General features: G+C 42.5%; 1 protein-coding gene and 1 non-coding gene across 8 annotated transcripts in view; one reads left to right on the top strand and one right to left on the bottom strand.

Moving 5' to 3' along the window:
* The window catches only part of ARHGAP26 (Rho GTPase activating protein 26), a 427,680-nt gene that overhangs the window by 60,462 nt on the left and 346,798 nt on the right, over positions 1 to 20,420 (bottom strand). For all 7 annotated transcript variants that reach the window (XM_011282717.4, XM_019833787.3, XM_011282723.4 and 4 more), the window contains exon 20: positions 13,436 to 13,589. In XM_011282717.4, the coding sequence (XP_011281019.1) occupies positions 13,436 to 13,589 (154 nt within the window). The remainder of the gene's footprint in view (positions 1 to 13,435; positions 13,590 to 20,420) is intronic.
* Positions 1,184 to 1,288, top strand: LOC111556970. The gene has a single exon (XR_002736679.1). It is a non-coding gene; the product is annotated as a U6 spliceosomal RNA (small nuclear RNA).

Here is a 20,420-nt window from a genome sequence, read left to right as displayed (position 1 = left end):
CAAGAGTTCCATGGCACTCCTATCATGAAGTCTGTGCTGTAAGGCACGGCGGATGGAAGTTAAGGGAGGATACAGGCTTCCTCAGAGACAGAATTGAGGTCAACACATTTGCTTTAGATAAGAAATCTCTCTTGTGCTTCAGCTTTGGGTTTTCCAACTTTCAAGCAGTATTCTTCAAGTCCAAGGACTGAAGTTAGTGGGTTTTCATCATCCTTGTCAAGGATGACTGACGTGGCATGGCGCCAGCCTTGCCAATGTCATTGTCCATCACATCCCTAAGTGTCACGACTCTTAGATTCGAATCTGCAAGCTGTACCTGCTTACGTCTTCTAAGGTTGGGAGTAGTGAGTAGAGCTTGCCAACTTGCTCAAAACCCAAGATGATTTCTCTATGTCACTGCTTTCAGTCACTAGAACAACAACAAAATCTCTTTTGAGTGCAAGTAATCACAAACAATATCACTGCTCCTACTCCTACAAAAAAAGCTGAAAAGGATTATAAAAATAATTGTTCCTTTTTTCATTAGCCTGAAGCAGGTGATCCTACTGGCTAGAAGGCAGGGGGCAGTGATGAATATAGGTGATTTAAGCAGTGTGTCTGAGGTTACCAGGGCAACTGCTAATTATTATGGAATAACTCTAGTGTACCTCCATAAAGGTCAAGAGTTAAGGTTTTTCCATTATATATTCTGCTTTAAAATGGGGCTTTTAAAGGAAATTGGGGGAGAGAGCAGATGGAGAATGACAGATGAAAATCAGGTTAGGGAACTATATATAGCACAAGAAAATTGAACTACTTAAATTTCACAATGTTGGTTTAGGAGACGGTGGAGGACTTCATGGGTAAACATAAAAAATGACTTTCTGATTTCCTTAAGTTAGGCTTCTCAAATAAGTAAGAAATCTGAAATCAGGCCAGATGCAGGGATCTAACTGCATCTACGTTACCTAGCTCCTTGAGACAAATTTCCTTTCCTGCCTGAAGAGTTACCATTTTCTAACCTGACCTAGAGCCCTGGACAAGAATCATCTGGCCATTGAAATAATAATTCAAGAAAACTTGACTTCACTGAAACTCACCAAAAGCTATACCTTCTTGTTATAGGTCTTATTCTTCAAACAGGGTCTAACATCCTTGGTTACTGAAGATGTAACAAATTTTAAAAGTTTCACAAAATTCCTCTGTTCACTTCGGCAGCACATATACTAAAAATTCGAATAATAAGGATAAGATTAGCAAGACCTCTGGGCAAAAATGACACACAGATTGTAAAACATTTCTTATTTTAAAAATCAAACCATCATGCTGTATGCCTTAAACTTACATGGTGACGTGTGCCAATTATTGTTCAATAAAACTTGGAAATTAAAGCACATTTAAAAAAATCCTTCGCACAAAGATGTACCTCATAAATTTAAGAAAAAAATGAAATGGTGATTTTAAAACTGAGAAAATTTACTTCTGAGTTTTCAAAATGGAACAATCAAGGCATACACACGTTAAAAAAATTCTAACGCTACAAACGGGTAGTGTTGAAAGGAAACATCAGTGTCCCCTGCACCAAAGGCCAATGTCCCACGTGCCTCTATGAGAGACAACCGCATAGATTCACTCCCCTGTATCTTTCCAGAAACATTACAAACATGTACACATATCTACAGGTGTATATATCACTGGAGTCTTACACATAAGTAGGATTATACCACACACACAAATGGTTTTCAAATCTAGCTGAATATCAAAACCACCATGGAAGTTTAAGAAAGATACCAAAACTCAGATACCACCCCAGGCCAATTAACTCTGAGGCTCCGGGAAAGGAGTGTTGGCATTTTTTTACTTTAGGTTCCCCAGGTATACTAATGTGCATCCTGGGCTGAGAAACACAGCACCCTACTTTTCCCTTAATGGACCTTAGAAGGTTGTTCATACCAGCACAAATACAACTCCTTCATTCCTCTGCTGTACTGGTTAGCAGTATACTCCGGGATTTATTTTGGCAGTCTTTTACTGATGGTTATCCCTTCAGGTCCCACACTGTGGCTTCTATAAGTGGTGTTACAATATACATATGCACTGGAGAACATCCACTGTCCTTCCTGCCCTCTTTTCCCTAAGAGCTAACTAACATGGATTACATCCTGCAACCTCTGGCTTCCTGTTGGGGCCACCAAGGCGGGGGAGCTCGGGCAAGAGATCACCAGCAGAAAGGAGAGAGCCAAGGTATTTATTCCCTTGTCTCCCTGAGAGGATGTCTGTACATGGGTGAGCCCCTTGACCAAAATTCCTTTCAAGGGACTGACTCTATAGACCTCTCTTTGCTTCGGGTCTGGCCACCATTTTCTATGCAAGTCCTTCCAGCCTAAGGTTGATAACTGGTTGGATGTGACTAGCCCTGGTTTACTGTACTATCTCTTATGAATTTCCTGCCTCCAATCCTTTATAAATAAACCATCCCTGAATTATGCTATTTTCATGGTGCTGATGTTTCTTCTTAGGATTCTAATACATTATCCTTGGGCAGACATCTTCGCATTTATTTCTTTGTGGACAATATCATCTTGGCTTCCTCTGAAGACACAGCTTCTTCACTTAAGGCAAAAAGAGGTAAGGGGGGGGGGTCTGTACAGCAACTATTTTATCCCTTTACTGCACATTTTTGACAGTGACCCAGCCACAGCCCCATCACCTGTCCAATTTGTAAGGACTATTGAAGGGAACACTGAAGCAATGTCTTGGGAAGAGCTCCACTGCTTCTTTGGGAAAGAAGCTAATAGGCACTAAAAGAACCCGATAGAACCAATGCAGTGAATGACTAAGAGGCAGAATTTCAGAATGCTTTTAGAAACTCTTTTTCTTTTTGTCATAATGACAGTCAAATTTACACAGAGTCACAGGCTGGAAAGGAATTCCTGAGGCTAAATTATCCCCCAGTGAAATCTCAGGATTGCAATTAGGTTCTCCTCTAATTAGTATCGTTCCAATTGGCTCCACCCAACAGAGAAACAATGGGAGTAGATAGATGGCTTGACAAGACTCTGGAGAGTAAACACCTGAGCCTGCTGACTTTGTGCAAACAGCTTGAAGCCAGTCTTGAACGAGGAGTGCTTTGACTGCTTTCAGGGGATTTTGTTATTTGTAGTTAACTTAGTTTTAGATGTTTTATTTTAAAATTACCTCATTATTTTTAATATGGGTTCTTTGTGTCACACCAGGATCAAACAAAAAAATAAACACTGAGTGTCTACTGTTACCACCAGAAAAAATCGATAGTAAGGATTTGTTCATAGTAGGGCAACAGTCTAAGAGCAAACCAGTTTTTGCTTAGCATAAAAGAAAACCAATTTTTGTTAGCCATTTAATTATACAGGCATTAATTCATCTGACCCTCACAACAACCTTGAAGGTAGGTCTTGTTATTACTACGATTATTTTTATTACTGTTATTATTCCTATTTCGCAGAAGAGGTTTAGCTCAGAGAGGGAAAGTAATTGCACAAGTTGACAGGAAACAGCAGGGCCAAAGCTTCACTACCAGGCCACGTGGGTTTTTCCTTACACCAGATCCCAAAGCTTTTTGGACATGATATAGCCCATGTCAGCCTTCAGACAGCTATTTGTAACCATAAATGCTCTACAGAAGGACTGTTGCCCTAATAGTGCCATCCATTAGGAAAAATACATTTCCCCCCTCAAAAGTAGAGTGTTCATATAGAAAAGCATTTCTTAAACTATAGAATACAGTTTTAAGAGGCTAAAGAGAAGTGCCGTAAAGAGCATGTGCTAAGGTCAAATACATTTAGGAAACGTGGTATAACACATGCCCTTTGGGAGATTCACAATGGACATCTTAGTGGCGCAAAAGTCCTCGAGACAAGAATCTGTTCAACTGTATCCAACTCAGCTCCTACTCTTCCCCACCTGTCCCCCTCCTCCTTGCACCAATTTGGGGAATGCTGATTTAAAAGTCTCAAATCTCCTATACATGTTAATGGTCATCTACCATGTTCCAAGCTGTTTTCCTCTCGATGCAAAGGTCTTCATCTTCTCATGTTACACATACAGTAGGTGCTCAATAAAAATATCTGTTGGTTTAATTGGTGCACCGATCCTTTCATGATTTGTGACCAAAAAGCATGCATTTGCAAAGCCGCAGGCTGGCTTCCCTCAGGCTTTGGAAAGTGCAGCCCTGGTGAGCTAACTGGGCTCCTCTGAGAAGCAAACTCATCAGTCATCAGCCTCACAAGTTGTGACTAATCTCAAAGGCCAGAGGCAGGGTGTTCTGAAGCCCCTTTACTGTCATCAATGCAGGGACAACCAGAGTGCTAGGGATGACGCAGGCGTGGTCCTGCAGGCTTTACAAGGAAGTAAATTCTGTGTTTATTCTTGTGGAAGTCCATCCACCCCATGAGCTCTATGCCTGTGGTTCTCACACTTCAGGATGTATCTGAATCACCTGCAGGGCTTGTTGGAACACAGAGCCCCGGGTTCCTCTTCCAGAGTGGCTGATCCAGCGAGTCTGCAGTAAAGCCTGAAAGTGGGTATATCTAATGGACTCTCAGGTCGTACCAGGGACCCTGAACACCTCAATGGGCTAAGCCCCTACCCTGGAAGACCTACGTAGCTGAGAGCAAAGGAAGTCTACACTGGATCCTGCATGGTTTTCTAGATACTTAATGCAGAGAAGGGGTGAAAAATAAGATCATGAGGCTGTTTCCAACTAGAGATGTGTTCCTAGCTAAGTAAGCATCTGCTTTCCAGACTGACCAAAAAGGTTTAAAAAGGAGCACTTTAATATGATTTTAATTTACTCCATTTAGGATCTGAATCTACCAATAAGATTTCCCCAAAGTACACAGGTAGGGAGAGAAACAATTCCAAATCTAATTCTAAGGGACAAAAATGGCAACTTGAAGTTCTTTCAAAGTCCCCTCATAGGCTTGAAAGTGCTAAAAGCCATGCGCAAAATAATAAGCCTATTTCTTTTCCCTAAAGATTGAATCAAAAATTCAAGATTTACAAATGCCTAACACCAACTTACCTATAAGATACAGTGCCATAAGCCATGTCAGAGCAGCTAAATTCAGATTAAATTCACTTATTTCTATGTTTAATTAAGCCCCAAGGCTTTAGTTATCATCTACTGTCACGATAAATTTGGGTAATTGAGATTGTTTAGCAATATTAATTCGTTGACAGAAAGAATACAGAACCTTTATGATGTTAGCTCATCAAGGAGGAAAGAAAACAACAATGTGTGTGAAGGAAAACATTTTTCCATTTGCGATTTCCACTATGCTGGAAAACAGGGATGTGGCTAAGGACTTGAACGATGTCCCGTCCCCGCCTCCTCCCATACCCCCTCTGCTGACAGGCTGTAGAGATCCAAGTGGCACTGACAGCCTTGTTGCTTGGGAAATAAATCCTGCTGGGTCATGAAGTGTGAGGGCTGCCTTGAGCAATTTTTACGTAAAAAAAAAAAAAAAACTGCTAATAACCAAACACATTTATCCAATAAAAATCAGATGGGTCATCAGGCAGGAATCTCCACCCTCAACCAAGTGAGGCCAGCTGGGCTCCAAACTGGTGAAGGAGATCTTGGCTATGGAATGGGAAAAGCTGACAGGAAGACACTCAGAAAACAAGAATACGGGTCACATCAGTGACAATCTCTAAAAATGCCAAGGGAACGTGGCCTGGTTACTGGGAGGAGTGGTGGCCATGGTGGCCCCAGGAGACTGAGGTGTAAGTGGGATGGTTGTGAGGTGGTCTAAGAAACAACCATGAACGAGCCTGGCTGGAACCACCCCAGCGGTTGTGAGGAGGAACAAGAAGAGGCAACGGATCCCTTGTGGAAAATGATGTTGCTTTCAAATTATTTCCCAAGGTGGAGGATGCCACCACTTTTTCAGGCAAAACAGTCTGAAGAGACCTTTTGTGCCTGGAGGTGGGTGAGAATCAGAATCCTCACTCTAAGAGGAAAGATCCTCCTCCACAGAAAGTGATTCAGCCACAGAGGAAAACTTCCTCTTCGAATCTCTGCATTCCAAAGAATGACAAATCAAGATCATTGTAGTAAAATCATAGCTGCCTGTTTGGGTGTAACTCTTTGGACATAAAATCACACTTAGGTGATCAAATTACTTAAAAATATACCGTTTATTATCACCGTTTAATGCATACTATTCATTCTGTGATTCATTTGGTCTCAATAAATAACAGCTATGCACACAGCTCAACCCCGTGGGAGCTGGATGTTTCCAAATTGTTCAGCAACAGGCATGCCTACCCCCAAGCTGGTCCGGGTTTCAAGAGGGGCAATGCCTGCCCCTAGAGAAGTTCCTCCTTTTCACTGATAACTCAATGACCGGACTGACAGCTCCAGGGTCACAGTGTCCGATTCCAGGTGGGAAGTTGGTGCGGGAAAGCAAGGGGAACAGCCTGGGACATCTGTCCACGCACGAGAAAGACACACGGAGGTTGAGGGGATAGAGAGACAGGAAGGAAATAGGGAGGAGGGCAGAAGTCCCTCCAAAACAAACTAACTGCTATTCACAGTGGAAAGCACTAAAGTAACTTGCCTCCTTTCCCTCCAAATCAGTACTTCCTCTACTCTGCCTTAGTTTTCTCCACAGAACTTTCCAACATCTGATATACAGGCACTGATGTACCTCCTGTCTCCATTATGAGACAAGACCACGGAGGACAGAAACTCCCTTGCGTGTATCACTCCATCTTCAGCACTCAGAATAACGCCTGGCCCACAGGAGGTGTTCAAGCACCATGTGCTGAGTGAACGTTGACTGAACTAAGTAAAACAGAAGTAAACTTTTGCAGATACCTCTCAAGTTTTCCCCAGATTTCATCTGAGAGCAGCTGACTCAAAGTCAGGAGGAGCCAGCACTGCTTCAGAGAAACAAGGCAGCCTGGAAGCAGGCCCTGTTTATCTTCTGAATTCCAGAGGCTGTTCTCTCGCCTCTTCCTGGCCACAAAGAGGTAGAGGGCGGTTGACTGTGGCACAATTTGAAGGCATTTGGCATGCACACACCTTTTAGGTCACCAGAAATAACTTGGAAATGGGTGTGTGTGTTTGTGTGTGTGTGTATGTGTATGTGTGTGTGTCAAGCGGCAGGGACATGAAAAAATCATTTTATTTATGAGGCTACTGGGCAGGGAGTTATTTTCTAGGGGTGGGGACCACTCAGGCAGGGAGAACTCCAAGGGTGGGTTCCTCCATGGCTAGAATCATCCTTTATCCTCCTAGCGTGCTTTCCATCTTAACAAGCCCTTCCGTCCCTTCCCCAGCAGTCTGAAGAAAGCATTCACCTAGGAGTTTTTAACTTGAGGGAATTACTCAAGATTTTTATGTCCCTAGTGGGACGTCCCCTGACTTCTTTCTCAGTATTTGTTTACTTCCTCCTTAAAAATCACTATCTTCCAGAAAGGCAGCGGCATAAGGCCAACTCCATTGGTCACTGGGAGAGTAGAGAGTGACTTTTATTTTGTCAGTCCTTTGTAAGCACCATCTGAACAACCTCCATTCTCAGAGACAGGTCAGCCCCGCTTGGTCCGGCCCAAGGAGCGGGGGGATGGGCATGCCTGGGCCTGAGGACTGGCACCAGCCAGTCTATGCTGGTGTCAGCAGTAAAACCCTGGGTTTCCTGCTTTCCATGCCTGTGTTTGAGCTATCTTTCTGATTGCCTCAGTCATTATGAATCGTTTCTTTCAAAGAAGATTCTGAAAACTGACAGGCTAGTCTCCATGCTTCCACTCTCTACAATGAGAACCTTTACTGCCTTTCTACCTTACCCAGGCAATGCAGCCCTCTCTCAAGGAAGTTTGAGGGCTCTGAGGTCACAAACGCACGGGCCTTGTGTCATTTAACTATTGCTGAATAAACTGGTCCAAACTCAGTGGCTTAAAAAACCACGATGTATTATTTCTCATGAATCTGTGGGTTGAATGGGCAGCTTCTCTATTTGTCCTTCTTGGACTCATGTGGCTGCATTCAACTGATTGGTGGCCTAGACTTGGGCTTGACTGGGATGGCTGGGCTTCTCTCTCCAATGATCTTTCATGCTCAAGGAGGCTAGACTTGACTTTTTACATGGCAGCTGGATTCCAAGATGAGATGGGAAGCTACAAGGTCCTGTGGCCTGGGCTCGGATGTTACACACAGTTATCATCTGTACCACATTCTCTTGGCCAAATCAAGGCAGAGGATGAAGGCCAGCCCAGATCCAAGGAGTCCATCTCTGAATGGGGGTTGCAAAGCTTCTTTGACCATATTTAATCTATCACAGGGATACAGCCAGAAGATAAGACCGAGTAAAGCAGGCCAGTTGTGAGGAGATAGCCCCTGTGGCGAGCATCATCTGTTACCAAGTAACACATGGATTTAGCATGGCCAAATCTAACTTTTCAAAAGAAGTTGGAAATCCAGATTTAAAAAAAAATGTATTAATAGACTTAATTTTTTAGAGCAGTTTTCAGGTTCCAGAAAAACTGCTCAAAATAACTAAAGTTTCCATGAAATGTCTCTCCACTGGCTAAATTCCCCTGTAATTAACATCTCTCATTTGTGAGGTACATTTGTTGCAAGTGACAAACCCATCTGATACATTATTAGTAACTAAAGTCCATGGTTGATGTGAGGATTCACTCACTCCGTGACCCACTGGTTTTATGGGTTTTGACAGATGTGTACTGTCTGATACCTACTGTTACGGTACCATGCAGAATGGGGTCACTGCCCTAAAAATGCCCGGTGTTCCAACTACCCCTCCCTCCTGCCCACTCATCTCTTAACTGACTCTATGGTTTTGTCTTTTTCACAAGGTCAGATATTTGGTACCATACCATTTTGTAGTATTTTCAGAGTGGCTTCTTTCATGACTTCACAGCTCACTTTTTTTTATCACCAAATTATATTCCATTGTCTGGATGTACCACAGTTGGTTTATACACTCACCTACTGAAGAACACCCTAGTTGCTTCCAAGTTTTGGCAATTATGAATGAAGCTGCTATAAATACTCATGGGCAGGTTTTTGTGTGAACTTCAGTTTTCAACTCATTTGAGTCAACACTGAGGAGTGTGATTGCTGGACCGTGTTGTATGAGAAATCTATGTTTAGCTTTCTAAGAAACTGCCAAATTGTCTTTCAAAGGGGGTATCTCATTTTGCATTCCCACTGGCAACACATGAGAGTTCCTCTTGCTCCACCTCCTAATAGCATTTGGTGGTGTCACTGTTTTAGATTTTAGGCATTCTAACAGGTGTACAGAGAGATCTCATTGTGTTAATTTGCGATTCCCTAATGACCTAAGATGTTGAGCATCTTTTCATATGCTTATTTACCTCTAAATGTTTTCCTTAGTGAGGTGCCCATCCAGATCTTTTGCCCAGTTTTTAATTGGGCTGTTTGTTGAATTATTACCGAACTTTAAGATTTCTTTGTATATATTTTGCACACTGATCCTTTATCAGGGATGTGTGTTGCAAATATTTTCTCCTATTTTGGGTTTGGCTTTTCTTTTTCTTAATAGTATCTTTCATACAGCATAGGTGTTTAACCTAAATGAAGTCCAACTTACCAATTTTTCCTTTCATGAATTATGTTCCTAGTCATTGCCAAACCCAAAGTCACCTAGATGTTCTCTTAGGTCATCTTCTAGAGATTTCATAGTTTTGCATTTTACGTTTCAGTCTATGATCCATTTTGAGTTAATTTTTTGAAAGGTATCAAGTCTGTATCTTTATCTATCTACTTACCTACCTACCTACCTACCTATCTACCTATTTTGCAGGTGGATGTCTAGTTGTTCCAGCACGACGAGTTGGTTTGATCACAAGGTCAAGAGTTCAAGCCCCATGTTGGGTATAGAGATTGCTTAAGTATAAACAAACAAACAAACAAATAAATAAATAAACGTTGGCTTAGTAGGTGTTGTTTTTGTTTTGTTTTTTGGTGGTAGTGGTAGGGGAGAAAGGAAGCTCCCTTTCTCCCAGCATGCACGTCTGTAGGCTGTTTTTCTCCACTGTGGATCATCTTTGCCTCCCTCATTCCCCCTTATCTGCAATGACCTTCATCCATCCATTTTGATCTATAAAATCTTAGCTAATGCCAACCTCACATTTCATCTAGCCACCCTTTCCGATATTCTCACTGGCGCGTGTACTCAACATAATCAGTTTAAAGTTGGTGAGCTCTGGGGACTCCTGGGTAGCTCCGTAGGTTAAGCATTCGACTTTGGCTCAGATAACGACCTCACAGTTCATGGGTTCAAGCCCTACATCAGGCTCTCTGCTGACAACTCAGAGCCTGGAGCCTGCTTTGGATTCTGTGTCTCTCTTTCTCTGCCCCTCCCCTACTCCTACTCTGTCTCTATCTCTCAAAAATAAATACATGTTAAAAAAAAAAGTTGGTAAACTCTAAAAGCACTTATGCACTATAAATCCCACTTAGCACTGCCATATACCATTGTCCTCCCTCCTCAGACACACTTTATAAACTCTTGGGAAGGCCAGAAATCCTCTTTTTCTCTTTTACCCCTGGTAGCTTAGCATAGGTCTGGCCACACAGTAGATCAGCAATAGTTGCTGACAATTTTAGACTGGACTTTGGTCCTGACTTAGGTGTCTTCTGATCTTCAGGAGAGATGGGTACATTTTAGGAGGTCTGCCAAAGATGCAAACACTGCAGCCTTGCCCTGGCATGGCTTGAACGGTGCATCTCTAATTTTGATGCCTGATTTAGCATTATGCCCACACAAACAAGAGGGCCCTGATCTCCTTGGAGAATTAGGAAAGTTTTACCAATGAGACAGCAAAATGTGGTCCCTAAAGTACCAAAGGACGCTGAGTCACAAAGCATGTTCCTTTCATTATGACTATTACACGGTCATAATGACCGTTCCAGTCATTATGAAAACAATGAAAAGCAAATATATGAAATAAAAAGGAGAACAGACAGCTTCTGGTGACTGGTTCCCCACCTTATGCCTAATTAATATTCAAACTAATGGTAATCCCCCACCCCCTGACTTTGTTTTCTGTTTTCATCTGCATCATTAAGTGTTCCCATTCAAGGATCTCTGTGTACTTTAAAGTGAACAATGATGGAGGGAATGGACCCTTTCATTCCCCAGGGTCTCCGTTGGTTGTGACTGAGCCCAATCACCATGGCATACCGTGCTGACAGGCTTCTCAGAATTAGTTTTCTGAGGCAAAGTATTGTGGCTTCCATTGCCAGGATCGCCTAGTTTCTGTCCATAGTCCACCCAAGCAAATCACAGGCAGGAAAAATGAAGGCGGCACAGACTTGGAAATGGCATCTCACTGCCTTGGGTTTCAGAAATGGTCAGTGAACCTGCTGTAGAGCTTACAGGGCCTTTTGTGTGGCCCCTGTTCAGGGCCGTGGCAAACTCTGGTGTCAGTGCCACTATCAATACTGCTTCTACTTCAGAACAGCCTTGAGCTCAAGACTTATTGATATCAGGAAGGTGTTCACTAGAAGCCTAGAAGGAGAGCAGTCTTGTTGGAAACCTCCACACTCCTACATCCAACTTTCCTTGAAAGTCAAACAAAGTCCAATTGTTCCTGGCATCACCCTTCCTTCCCTGGGAAAGCCCCCAAATTGTGCAGCAGGCAGGGAACGGTCACTATGGATGGTGTGAAGCAGGCAGAGTGACCCCCAGTGTTTTATGTGAAACAAATCACATCTAGACAACTGAAAAATAAAAATCCAAAGTTCCTTGCTCCAGGACCTGTTTAAAAAAACACTGTCCCATTTATCACTTCTCTGCCAAAGCAGTCCCTTCGGACATACCATACTCAGTGGTGACTCAGGGGGCTCCCAGCTACTTAAAACAAAGATTAAAGACCACTAATTGGTTCTGCTGGCTACCATCAGGGGACGGTAAGCAACCTGGGCTGGAAATTCAACCTCGCTCATGCTGAGCAACCAATCACATCAGTTACTGACAGGTACAGAAGTTTGGACAAAATGGGGAGAGGGGAAGAGAGAGGAAGAAGAAACCAGAATGTCCTTCAAGTCTACGAAAGCAGATAGAGGAGTGCTTGACAGAGCCAGACGGCAAGACACAGAGCCTCCACAGGCAAGCACGGCCGTGGAGAAGCAGAAGAGACTCACCACCCATAAGCTGAACAAGTTAAATTATTTTGAGCTCTTGAGGCACTGGTATACTTCTTGGTGAATAACCGTATTTCCCACCAGGTAACAGGGAAGTAATTCCATTTCCTGAACATCGAGGTAGGATTTAAAGCTGCCGACCACTGAAAACAGACCATTATTTTCCCAGTGTATGATTTCATCTGATGCTACTGTTTCATCTGCAGTGTAAGCACCCCTTAAGTCCGCTTTAGAGTCCTTTCCCCAGCCCCACCCCCAGGCCTTAATATCCCTTAGTCTCCTCCAAGGCAAAAATTGTTGGACCCATTTTGCAGCTCTACAAACTGTGAATATCTTAGAGACATAGAATGGCAGGGTGTGAGGATGCAACCAAGGCACGGAGAGGGGTAGGAGAAGGTTCTCGTATCCTGGTGACTCACTAAGTGCAATGACTGCTCTGAAGGCAATCTGTGGCTGAACCTCAAACTATTTTTACTAGAGAAAGGCAAGGTCAGCTCCATTTTTCCCGAGTCTTATACAACTGTAGCCTGACGGTCCAGCTGTGCTGGTCATGGCCTCACATACTTTCTGCAAAGGCTCCGATTGACAGGATTTATGCGTTGGTCTGAAGAAGCATGCTAGGCAATGTGGGAGGAAACCGTAAGACAGTGGATCCACTTTCCGAGGAGGACTGGACAAGCAGCCCCAAAACTGCCTGTTCTGGGCTATGGGTGTTTACCACCCAAAGGTGAAGTAACAAAGATTCTTCTCTTTTCTAGCCTCTGATACGTGATCACAGTCATGCTAAGGTTTGAGGATCTGGAAACTCAAAGGGCTACTGGAGAGCTCTTCTTTCTAGAAGGAGACACAGAGGTAGCACTGGACATACTCCACATCATCAGGGAGAAGGGAAACCAAGACAACATAAATGAGAGAAGCAGACTTGGCTACTGATCTTCTGAGTTACTACAGTGCCTGGATGTTTTGTAAAACTAAAAGAAATCGCTTTTCATGCCCAGCAGCCAGCACAGTCAGTAGCCATCACCAAAGCCACCTAAGCAGGATGGTAAATCAAAGATCACCAAGGCCAAGAAGCGGTATGTTAAGAATAATGATTCCCCTCTGAGATGATGATGCTTAAAAAAATCCACAACAAACTAGCCAAGCTCCACACTTAGGAAGAAGGTTAAAATCATGTTCACGGGACAATGCTCAGAGTCAGATGGGGCCAGAAGGCCAATTCCAGGTGGAATAGCTCAGCAAGGGCCTACGGTGCGGCAGGCAGCCGGACATCATACTTACAGCGAGTTGGGCCGGGTGGGTTTGAGCACATCGAGATCCGGGTCACTGGAGTTCATGTTGGGCTGTAAGCTGCTGCTGGAATTAAGGATGCTGTTTGCATTTGATGAGACGACAGATTCTAAACTGGAGTTGATGATGCTGTTTCTTTGTTCCTCTGTGGGAAAAAAAAAGGCCAGGAGCCCCACATCACTATTATTTCATAGGGATATTTTGTTGTTCCTACATATATACAAAAACTTAGCAATCATGAGAATGGATTGAGATCTCAACAAAACTAAGAAAAAGACATAGGAAAGGGTAGGAATTACGGGCAGAAAAGGAAGAGGAAAGGAAACAGGAAAACACATGAGTTTCAACTTTGGAGCAACCCCCCCCCCCCGCCCCCCCCCCCCCCCCCCGCCCAAACCTGACAACACGGACCACCCATTTTCCTCGTGGTCCTACCACTGCACTATGAATTGTGTGTCTTCGTTTGACTGGCAGATGGGCAGAACAGAGCAGCCTTCACAGCCCCTTGCATTCAAACAGATCCCCTTGGTTTCTGTGCCATTCACCTTTTATTCTAAAACTCTTGCCCCCAGTCTGGTCTTAATTGCCAGGGCCACGTCCTACCTCCAATTCTACAGCACCTCACTATAAAATATCTTCACCTTGGCCATCAACTTTCTTATGACTCTGCAATGTAAATTCCTGACCACGCCAAAGACACACCTTTCTGGGTTGCCTCCAGCTCCATGTATTTGATGTCTAGCTTCAAGTTAGTTCTTTGATTAACAGATCTATAAGGGCTACAGAGTAGTCTGCATATAAAACACCAAGTACACAGTCCACGCAGTTATATTTGGGCTTAGAGAGTATTACTAAGCTGGGAAGGAAGAAACCAGAGTTCTCTTGAAGCCTCCACTCCTGACTGGCTGAGTGGCCTCAGGCAATTTTCACTCTGTTTCTTGGTTAACCCATCTATCAAATGGGGAGAAGGACGGCTGCTTTGCACAGCTTGAGGAGTTCATGAGGATCAAGTGGGATCATGTGCAAGAATGCATTTTGTAAGCTTCAGAACACTATTCAAAGAAAATAACGTTCTTTTTCTTCCCATCCTTAAAAGCTTGGAATCATGTGATGAAGATAAAATTGGGGGGACGATTTAGCTAAATGTTACAGACACCACTGCTGTAGCAAAAATATTAGAGACTTGGAAGGCCATTCTTGTCCCACAGTCAATACAGATACACCATAATGAAATCAGCTGCCATTGCAGACAATCAACTCACTTATCAGGAAATAGTGTATCTGGGTTAATGCACACCGGACCTTTGAAACAAGCCAGAGGTATACCATGTCCCTAAGAAGACAGACTGGACTCACTGACATGGTAGTTTAGAGGGTGACATTTATTTTTTATTTTTTATTTTTTTTTCAACGTTTATTTATTTTTGGGACAAAGAGAGACAGAGCATGAACGGGGGAGGGGCAGAGAGAGAGGGAGACACAGAATCCGAAACAGGCTCCAGGCTCTGAGCCATCAGCCCAGAGCCCGACGCGGGGCTCGAACTCACGGACCGCGAGATCGTGACCTGGCTGAAGTCGGACGCTTAACCGACTGCGCCACCCAGGCGCCCCTAGAGGGTGACATTTAAACTCAGGTCTCTTTAGGCAATAAAGAGAGTGATGTGATAAAAAAATTTTTTACCATTTGCACTAGTCATGCGCACACAAATGTATTATGCTTATGAGATGATGTTAGAGTAATTTTCACATGTAATACACAAACATACACACACACACACACACACACACACACACACACACACACACACACACCTGAAGCCCCTAATACCTTGGCAAATTGTCAATGCCATGTTTAAAACCCTATAGAAGAGGGACGCCTAGGTGGCTCAGTCAGTTAAGTGACCGACTCTTGATTTCGGTTCAGGTCATGATCTCATGGTTTGTTGAGATCAAGTCTTGCATTGGGCTCCGTGCTAACAGGGCAGAGCCTGCTTGGGATTATCTCTCTCTCTGGCCCTCCACTGCTCACACTCTCTTTCTCTCTCTCAAAATAAATAAACTTTAAAAAACCCTCACAAAACCCTATAGAAGAATCAAAAACCACAAAACCCCGTAAGAATAAAAACCTTTAAGAGTCAAAAAATCCTGTGAGGCTTTTGGGACATTTCTGAACTCTAAGTACATCTCAAAAACAAGGAGATTATTAACCTGATTCCTGAGATTTAGAACTATTCCTATTTCAAGAGCTTCAATTCCAACAGAAACAACAACAAATAAAGAGAAACTGAAAGAGTTACAAGGAGCCAAGATGCAGGAAAACTACCAGGCCTTTAAATGGGAACTTGCTATCAGGAAGAAAAACAACTCTAAAATTACATATAGAGGATCACTGAGAAAATGGATATGCCACTTGCCAGTATGAATCAGCTAAGTGAAACTTTCCTTTGACCAAAATACTCTTATACAGATTTCTGAAAGACTGTGAGAAGCCCAAGACCACCATATAGAAAAGGGGACTAGAGATGATACCTTTCTGGGGTTCAATGGAGTCAATTTCTGCTTCAGAGGGAAGGAGAGATGAATAGTTTTATTAACTCTAGCTTGAGGACAAGTTTGCATGATGTAATTCTCTGAATTTGCAGGAAATAGAAGAGTATTACCATAGTTGATCTCTCTCCTGTGATTATATTTAGTTGCCCATAAGAGGGCTATGATTCTATAAATTAAAAAGAATGCCTTTATAAAAACACATTTGTTTTTCTAAAATATTTTTGGGACTTTTTTTCTCCTGCTTACTATCCATTAGGAAAAGAAAGTATCTAAGATAGAATCTTCTTCAATTTTCATCTATTCAATGAATGTTTATTAAGTACTTACCGAGTATTGGCAATGACTGGCATTGACAGTGAACCCCTACACTAACTGCCAGGTATTTAAGTCAGGTGCATATTAGAGTATTTATTAACTTGCACTTATTCATGTGTTTGTATGTCTACCTTACTTGATAGACTGTAAGCACCTTAAGATTCAACAAACATTGGACAGATAAAACTCTGAAATCACAACTGAAAAAAAAATTAGATAAAGATCTTTGCAACACCCAGGATACACGCGATGAATCACGGGAACCTAACCCCAAAACCAAGAGCACACTGTATACACTGTATGTTAGCCAACTTGACAAGAAGTTATATTTAAAAAAAAAAAAAAAAGATGCTTTGCTTTATCAAACATTTTATCAGAATCCTAACACTCATTTAAGAATCTCATTCTACAAATGGGACTTAGGTAAAATTTTTGGCTTTTTCAACGAGTGAAGCAAGAAGACTGCTACATATGGAAACTGACATGTGTCTGAAATGAACCCACATGGGAATGAGGACAGGGATGGACAGTGAGAGCCCGACCCTGCCTGGACTTGAAAGCCAAGAGAATTAAATGAGTGGCTACCCCCAAATTGAAATTGAGGATTTCCAGTATTTCATTCAGTGGAGGTCATTAGAATTCTTTTTTAGAAAATAAATCCTTTTGGAGATTCTATTTCAACTTACATTAGGTATCTCGAACCTTACAAATATGGCATAACCTGTAACAAAATGACAACAAAGGCAAAAGATCAAGGAAATGAGTCCTTTGTCCAACAAGAAGATACAAAAATTTTAATCATAAAACTTCATAGTTCTGCAGTCAAGATAGCTAAATATACATATCAAAAGTCGGACTGTTTGTTACTGGTAAGCCTCGATGGGGCCCATGGTAAGGAAATCTGGAAACCTGGCACTCTTTGACCGCAAGACCACTACCGTTTTATTGGACACAAGACCTCAAATAGTGAGAATGAGAGCTTCTAGGTATAGGCAGACTTCTGAGCTGAAACACTGACAGGTGTTTCACCGAGGGTGAGCAGGACAGTCAAAGTTAGTCCAGCAAAGAGGTGGAGAGTAAAATCAACAGCCAATCAAATGTTTTAACGGTTATGGCAAATCATACCAAGACATATTCTAAAACATTTGCTATGAATTAAAAAATAAAGAGAACATGGTTCAGTAATGTCACTCCCAACAGGGGGATCTTTGTCAGGTGGGCAAATGAGTACTTGCCCTAATAGAAAAACATAATGAGAACAGGCAGCCGAAAACACAATTTTTAAAAAATGAAATTAACCAAATTGTTCAAATATCAGAGCTGGACCTGTCTGAGACACTGATGATTCAGGCCAGTTCCGGCATCGTCATCAGAAGGTCTAAGAAGGATTGATGACAATTACATTGCTGAAGAAAAGGAAATTACAGGCTAGTGGATTGAAAAAGAAAAACAACAACAGTTATGAGTCAAATCAACAGGATCAGAGAGAACCACTTAAATGACCAAAAGAAAAAGAATGCCCACAACTCAGGAGTATTCCTAAACTGCTTGAAGTCCATGGGGATGCTTGCTTTCTTTAAACACGTTTGTCAACAAGAATCTCTCTTCATTTTAGTCACAGAAAACAAGGGCTTGGAGCAAAGAAATGATAAAATAAATCCCCAAACAACTGTAAACACGTGTGGGTGAGCACTGGATGTTTTTATGAACATATGTTCTACGAAGGGTGATAAACCAGATGTGGTCTTGGGGCTTAGAAATTCGAACCACTCAGGGCAGGGGCATGCATGCCCACAAAGAACCCCTCCAGGGTCTGTTACAGTGATCTGTGAGGTGAGCATCAGTCACACATTCCTGGCACCTGGCCCATGCATAATGTACGCTAAAGCTCCATGAGTGGTTACAGGGCAAATAATAAATGTAAGGTGACCAAAAGCCATCAAAGCGTATTCTGCTAGCACAGAAAGAGGCAGTTCTGTGTGACTGAATTTTCAGGTGCTTCAGACAGGCACCACTAATGTCCTTGAAACCAAAGTAATGGTTATAGTGGGCAGAGTCTGTGTTTTTTGTACAAATCAGGAGCGGAAAAATAGGACTATGCAACCAAATCACTGCAACTAAAAAAAGAAAGCCACAGAATAATTTTGGTGATATTGTACTTGTTCTGGGGGTTGCCATGGAAATCTGGGAGCTAAGCAACCTCACTTTCCATATTTACCAAGTGACTCCTGCTCACTCTAATGACACTCCCTCCCCATCCCCACCCCCCACACAAAAGGCAGGGTCTGTGTTTATCACGGAACCCAGAGACAAGGCCAGGAATGCACACGCAGCACCAAACCGAATTCACATGTCTTGGCAAGCGTCGACACTCCAGCCCACTGAATACACAGAGTGGGAGGATAAATAGGAAACACGGACTCGCAACGTCACTCCGGGGGAGGTTTCCCACCAGGCGTGGATGTCTGTCAGAATATGGGCTAACATCATCTTTCCGTGATGTCTGAGACCTAGATGTCAAAAGAGGGGAGAGAAAAGTTCTTTAAGAGCATCTCGTGATGCCCAGAGCCCAAAGGAGGGAACACGCTGTGTACACGATCAAACAAGGAGGAAAGGGAGTTACCAGACTGACGGGAGTTCTGCAAAGACACAGACTTGAGACAAAAAATACGAAGACAAAAGCAATATACCCAGAGGCTTTCCCTTGCTGTGGCAGGGAGAGAGGTGTACTTTCTCCCGCTTATTAAAGTTTTGCAATGAAGTCTGCAATGTATCATCTTGACAAGATAGGATGATAACAGTATGGCAGCTTAATGAATTTTGCAATAAAAAATGATGAGTGCACAGTAATTTCTGAGTTTTTCATCTCTGGGAAACACCCAAGTACATGAGAAGCTTAGAATCAGACTTTCTGAAGCAATATTTTTTCCCTTGTAGTTTTTCTTCCTGGTAACAGTGGCGTGCCAAGCCACACTAAAATCTGAGGTGGTATGATTTCATGTTGACCCAGTGTCAGTCCCTATGATAAAAATAATCTGAAAAAGCAGTCTGAGCAATATGTTTGGGCACATAACATTTTGGGCAATGTTTCAAAAAACAGCCCTAAAAAGCAGTTTGGGCAGTGAGGGACTAAATAGCGTATTGATAAGTACAAAATGTGGTCGATCTGTTGTTCTGACCATAGGACATAGTACATGCTATTACAACTTTCGGCAGGTTGTCCTCAGCAAAAACTACCAATTTTGGTCCTATGTAGAGGGACTGACTTATTTCCTAGTCATGGCGCTCATAATAACCCTTTTCTCTGCAAAAGGAAAAAATGCCAATAAAACTGGATTTCACGAGAGAATGGGGGAATCACTGCAGCTGGCCCAGGATTGAAATGATTCACAGGAAAGAGGTTTGCAGGCACATGGGGAAGCCCACCCCCGAAACAACACCATTTCCAAAACCACAATGTAGGAACGAACGTCTACATACGGCTGAACCGGGGGTTGAAGGATCAGAGTTAAACAGATAATCTACTATGTACAACAAAGCCTCCCTTCCCCCCCCGCCCAGCTGAGCACTTGCTTTGGAGTAGGGACATTCTTCATTTAATCTCTGGTTCCCTGATAAGTGAGGGAATCCACTACAGAATGCTTATATTATTAATGTTTAGCAAACAGAAAATGATAATATTTATTTTTATACCATGACTCATTGAAAAATGGGCTTGGGATAGTAAAAAAAATGTGTGAATAGGTAGTTTGTTTTTAATGATGTAAAAATTAGTCAATACATAATAAAGATGCATTCCTCTCCAATTTCTAAAGTACAGAAAAGCATGCAAATATTCCATACTTATTTTGGTATGTCAATGTCCAAATTTTCTATACATAGAAACATACGCATATATACTTCTAACAAAATAGTATAGCATCGTAACTACGGATGAGTTACTTGCTTTGTTCACTTAGTGATAAAGCCAGAGACAGAAGCCTGTAACATGCTGTTTTTCATTTAATGATCTACTTTGAGCTTTTTGCTTGCCATTAGTTTTCCGGGGCATCATTGTTTTAAATGGCCACATCAACTATGTGGTTTTCAGTCACACGTGGTCATCATGCAT

Source organism: Felis catus, chromosome A1 (genome assembly GCF_018350175.1).
Source record: "Felis catus isolate Fca126 chromosome A1, F.catus_Fca126_mat1.0, whole genome shotgun sequence".
Classification (NCBI taxonomy): Eukaryota; Metazoa; Chordata; class Mammalia; order Carnivora; family Felidae; genus Felis; species Felis catus.
This window is presented reverse-complemented; position numbering and strand designations above follow the sequence as displayed.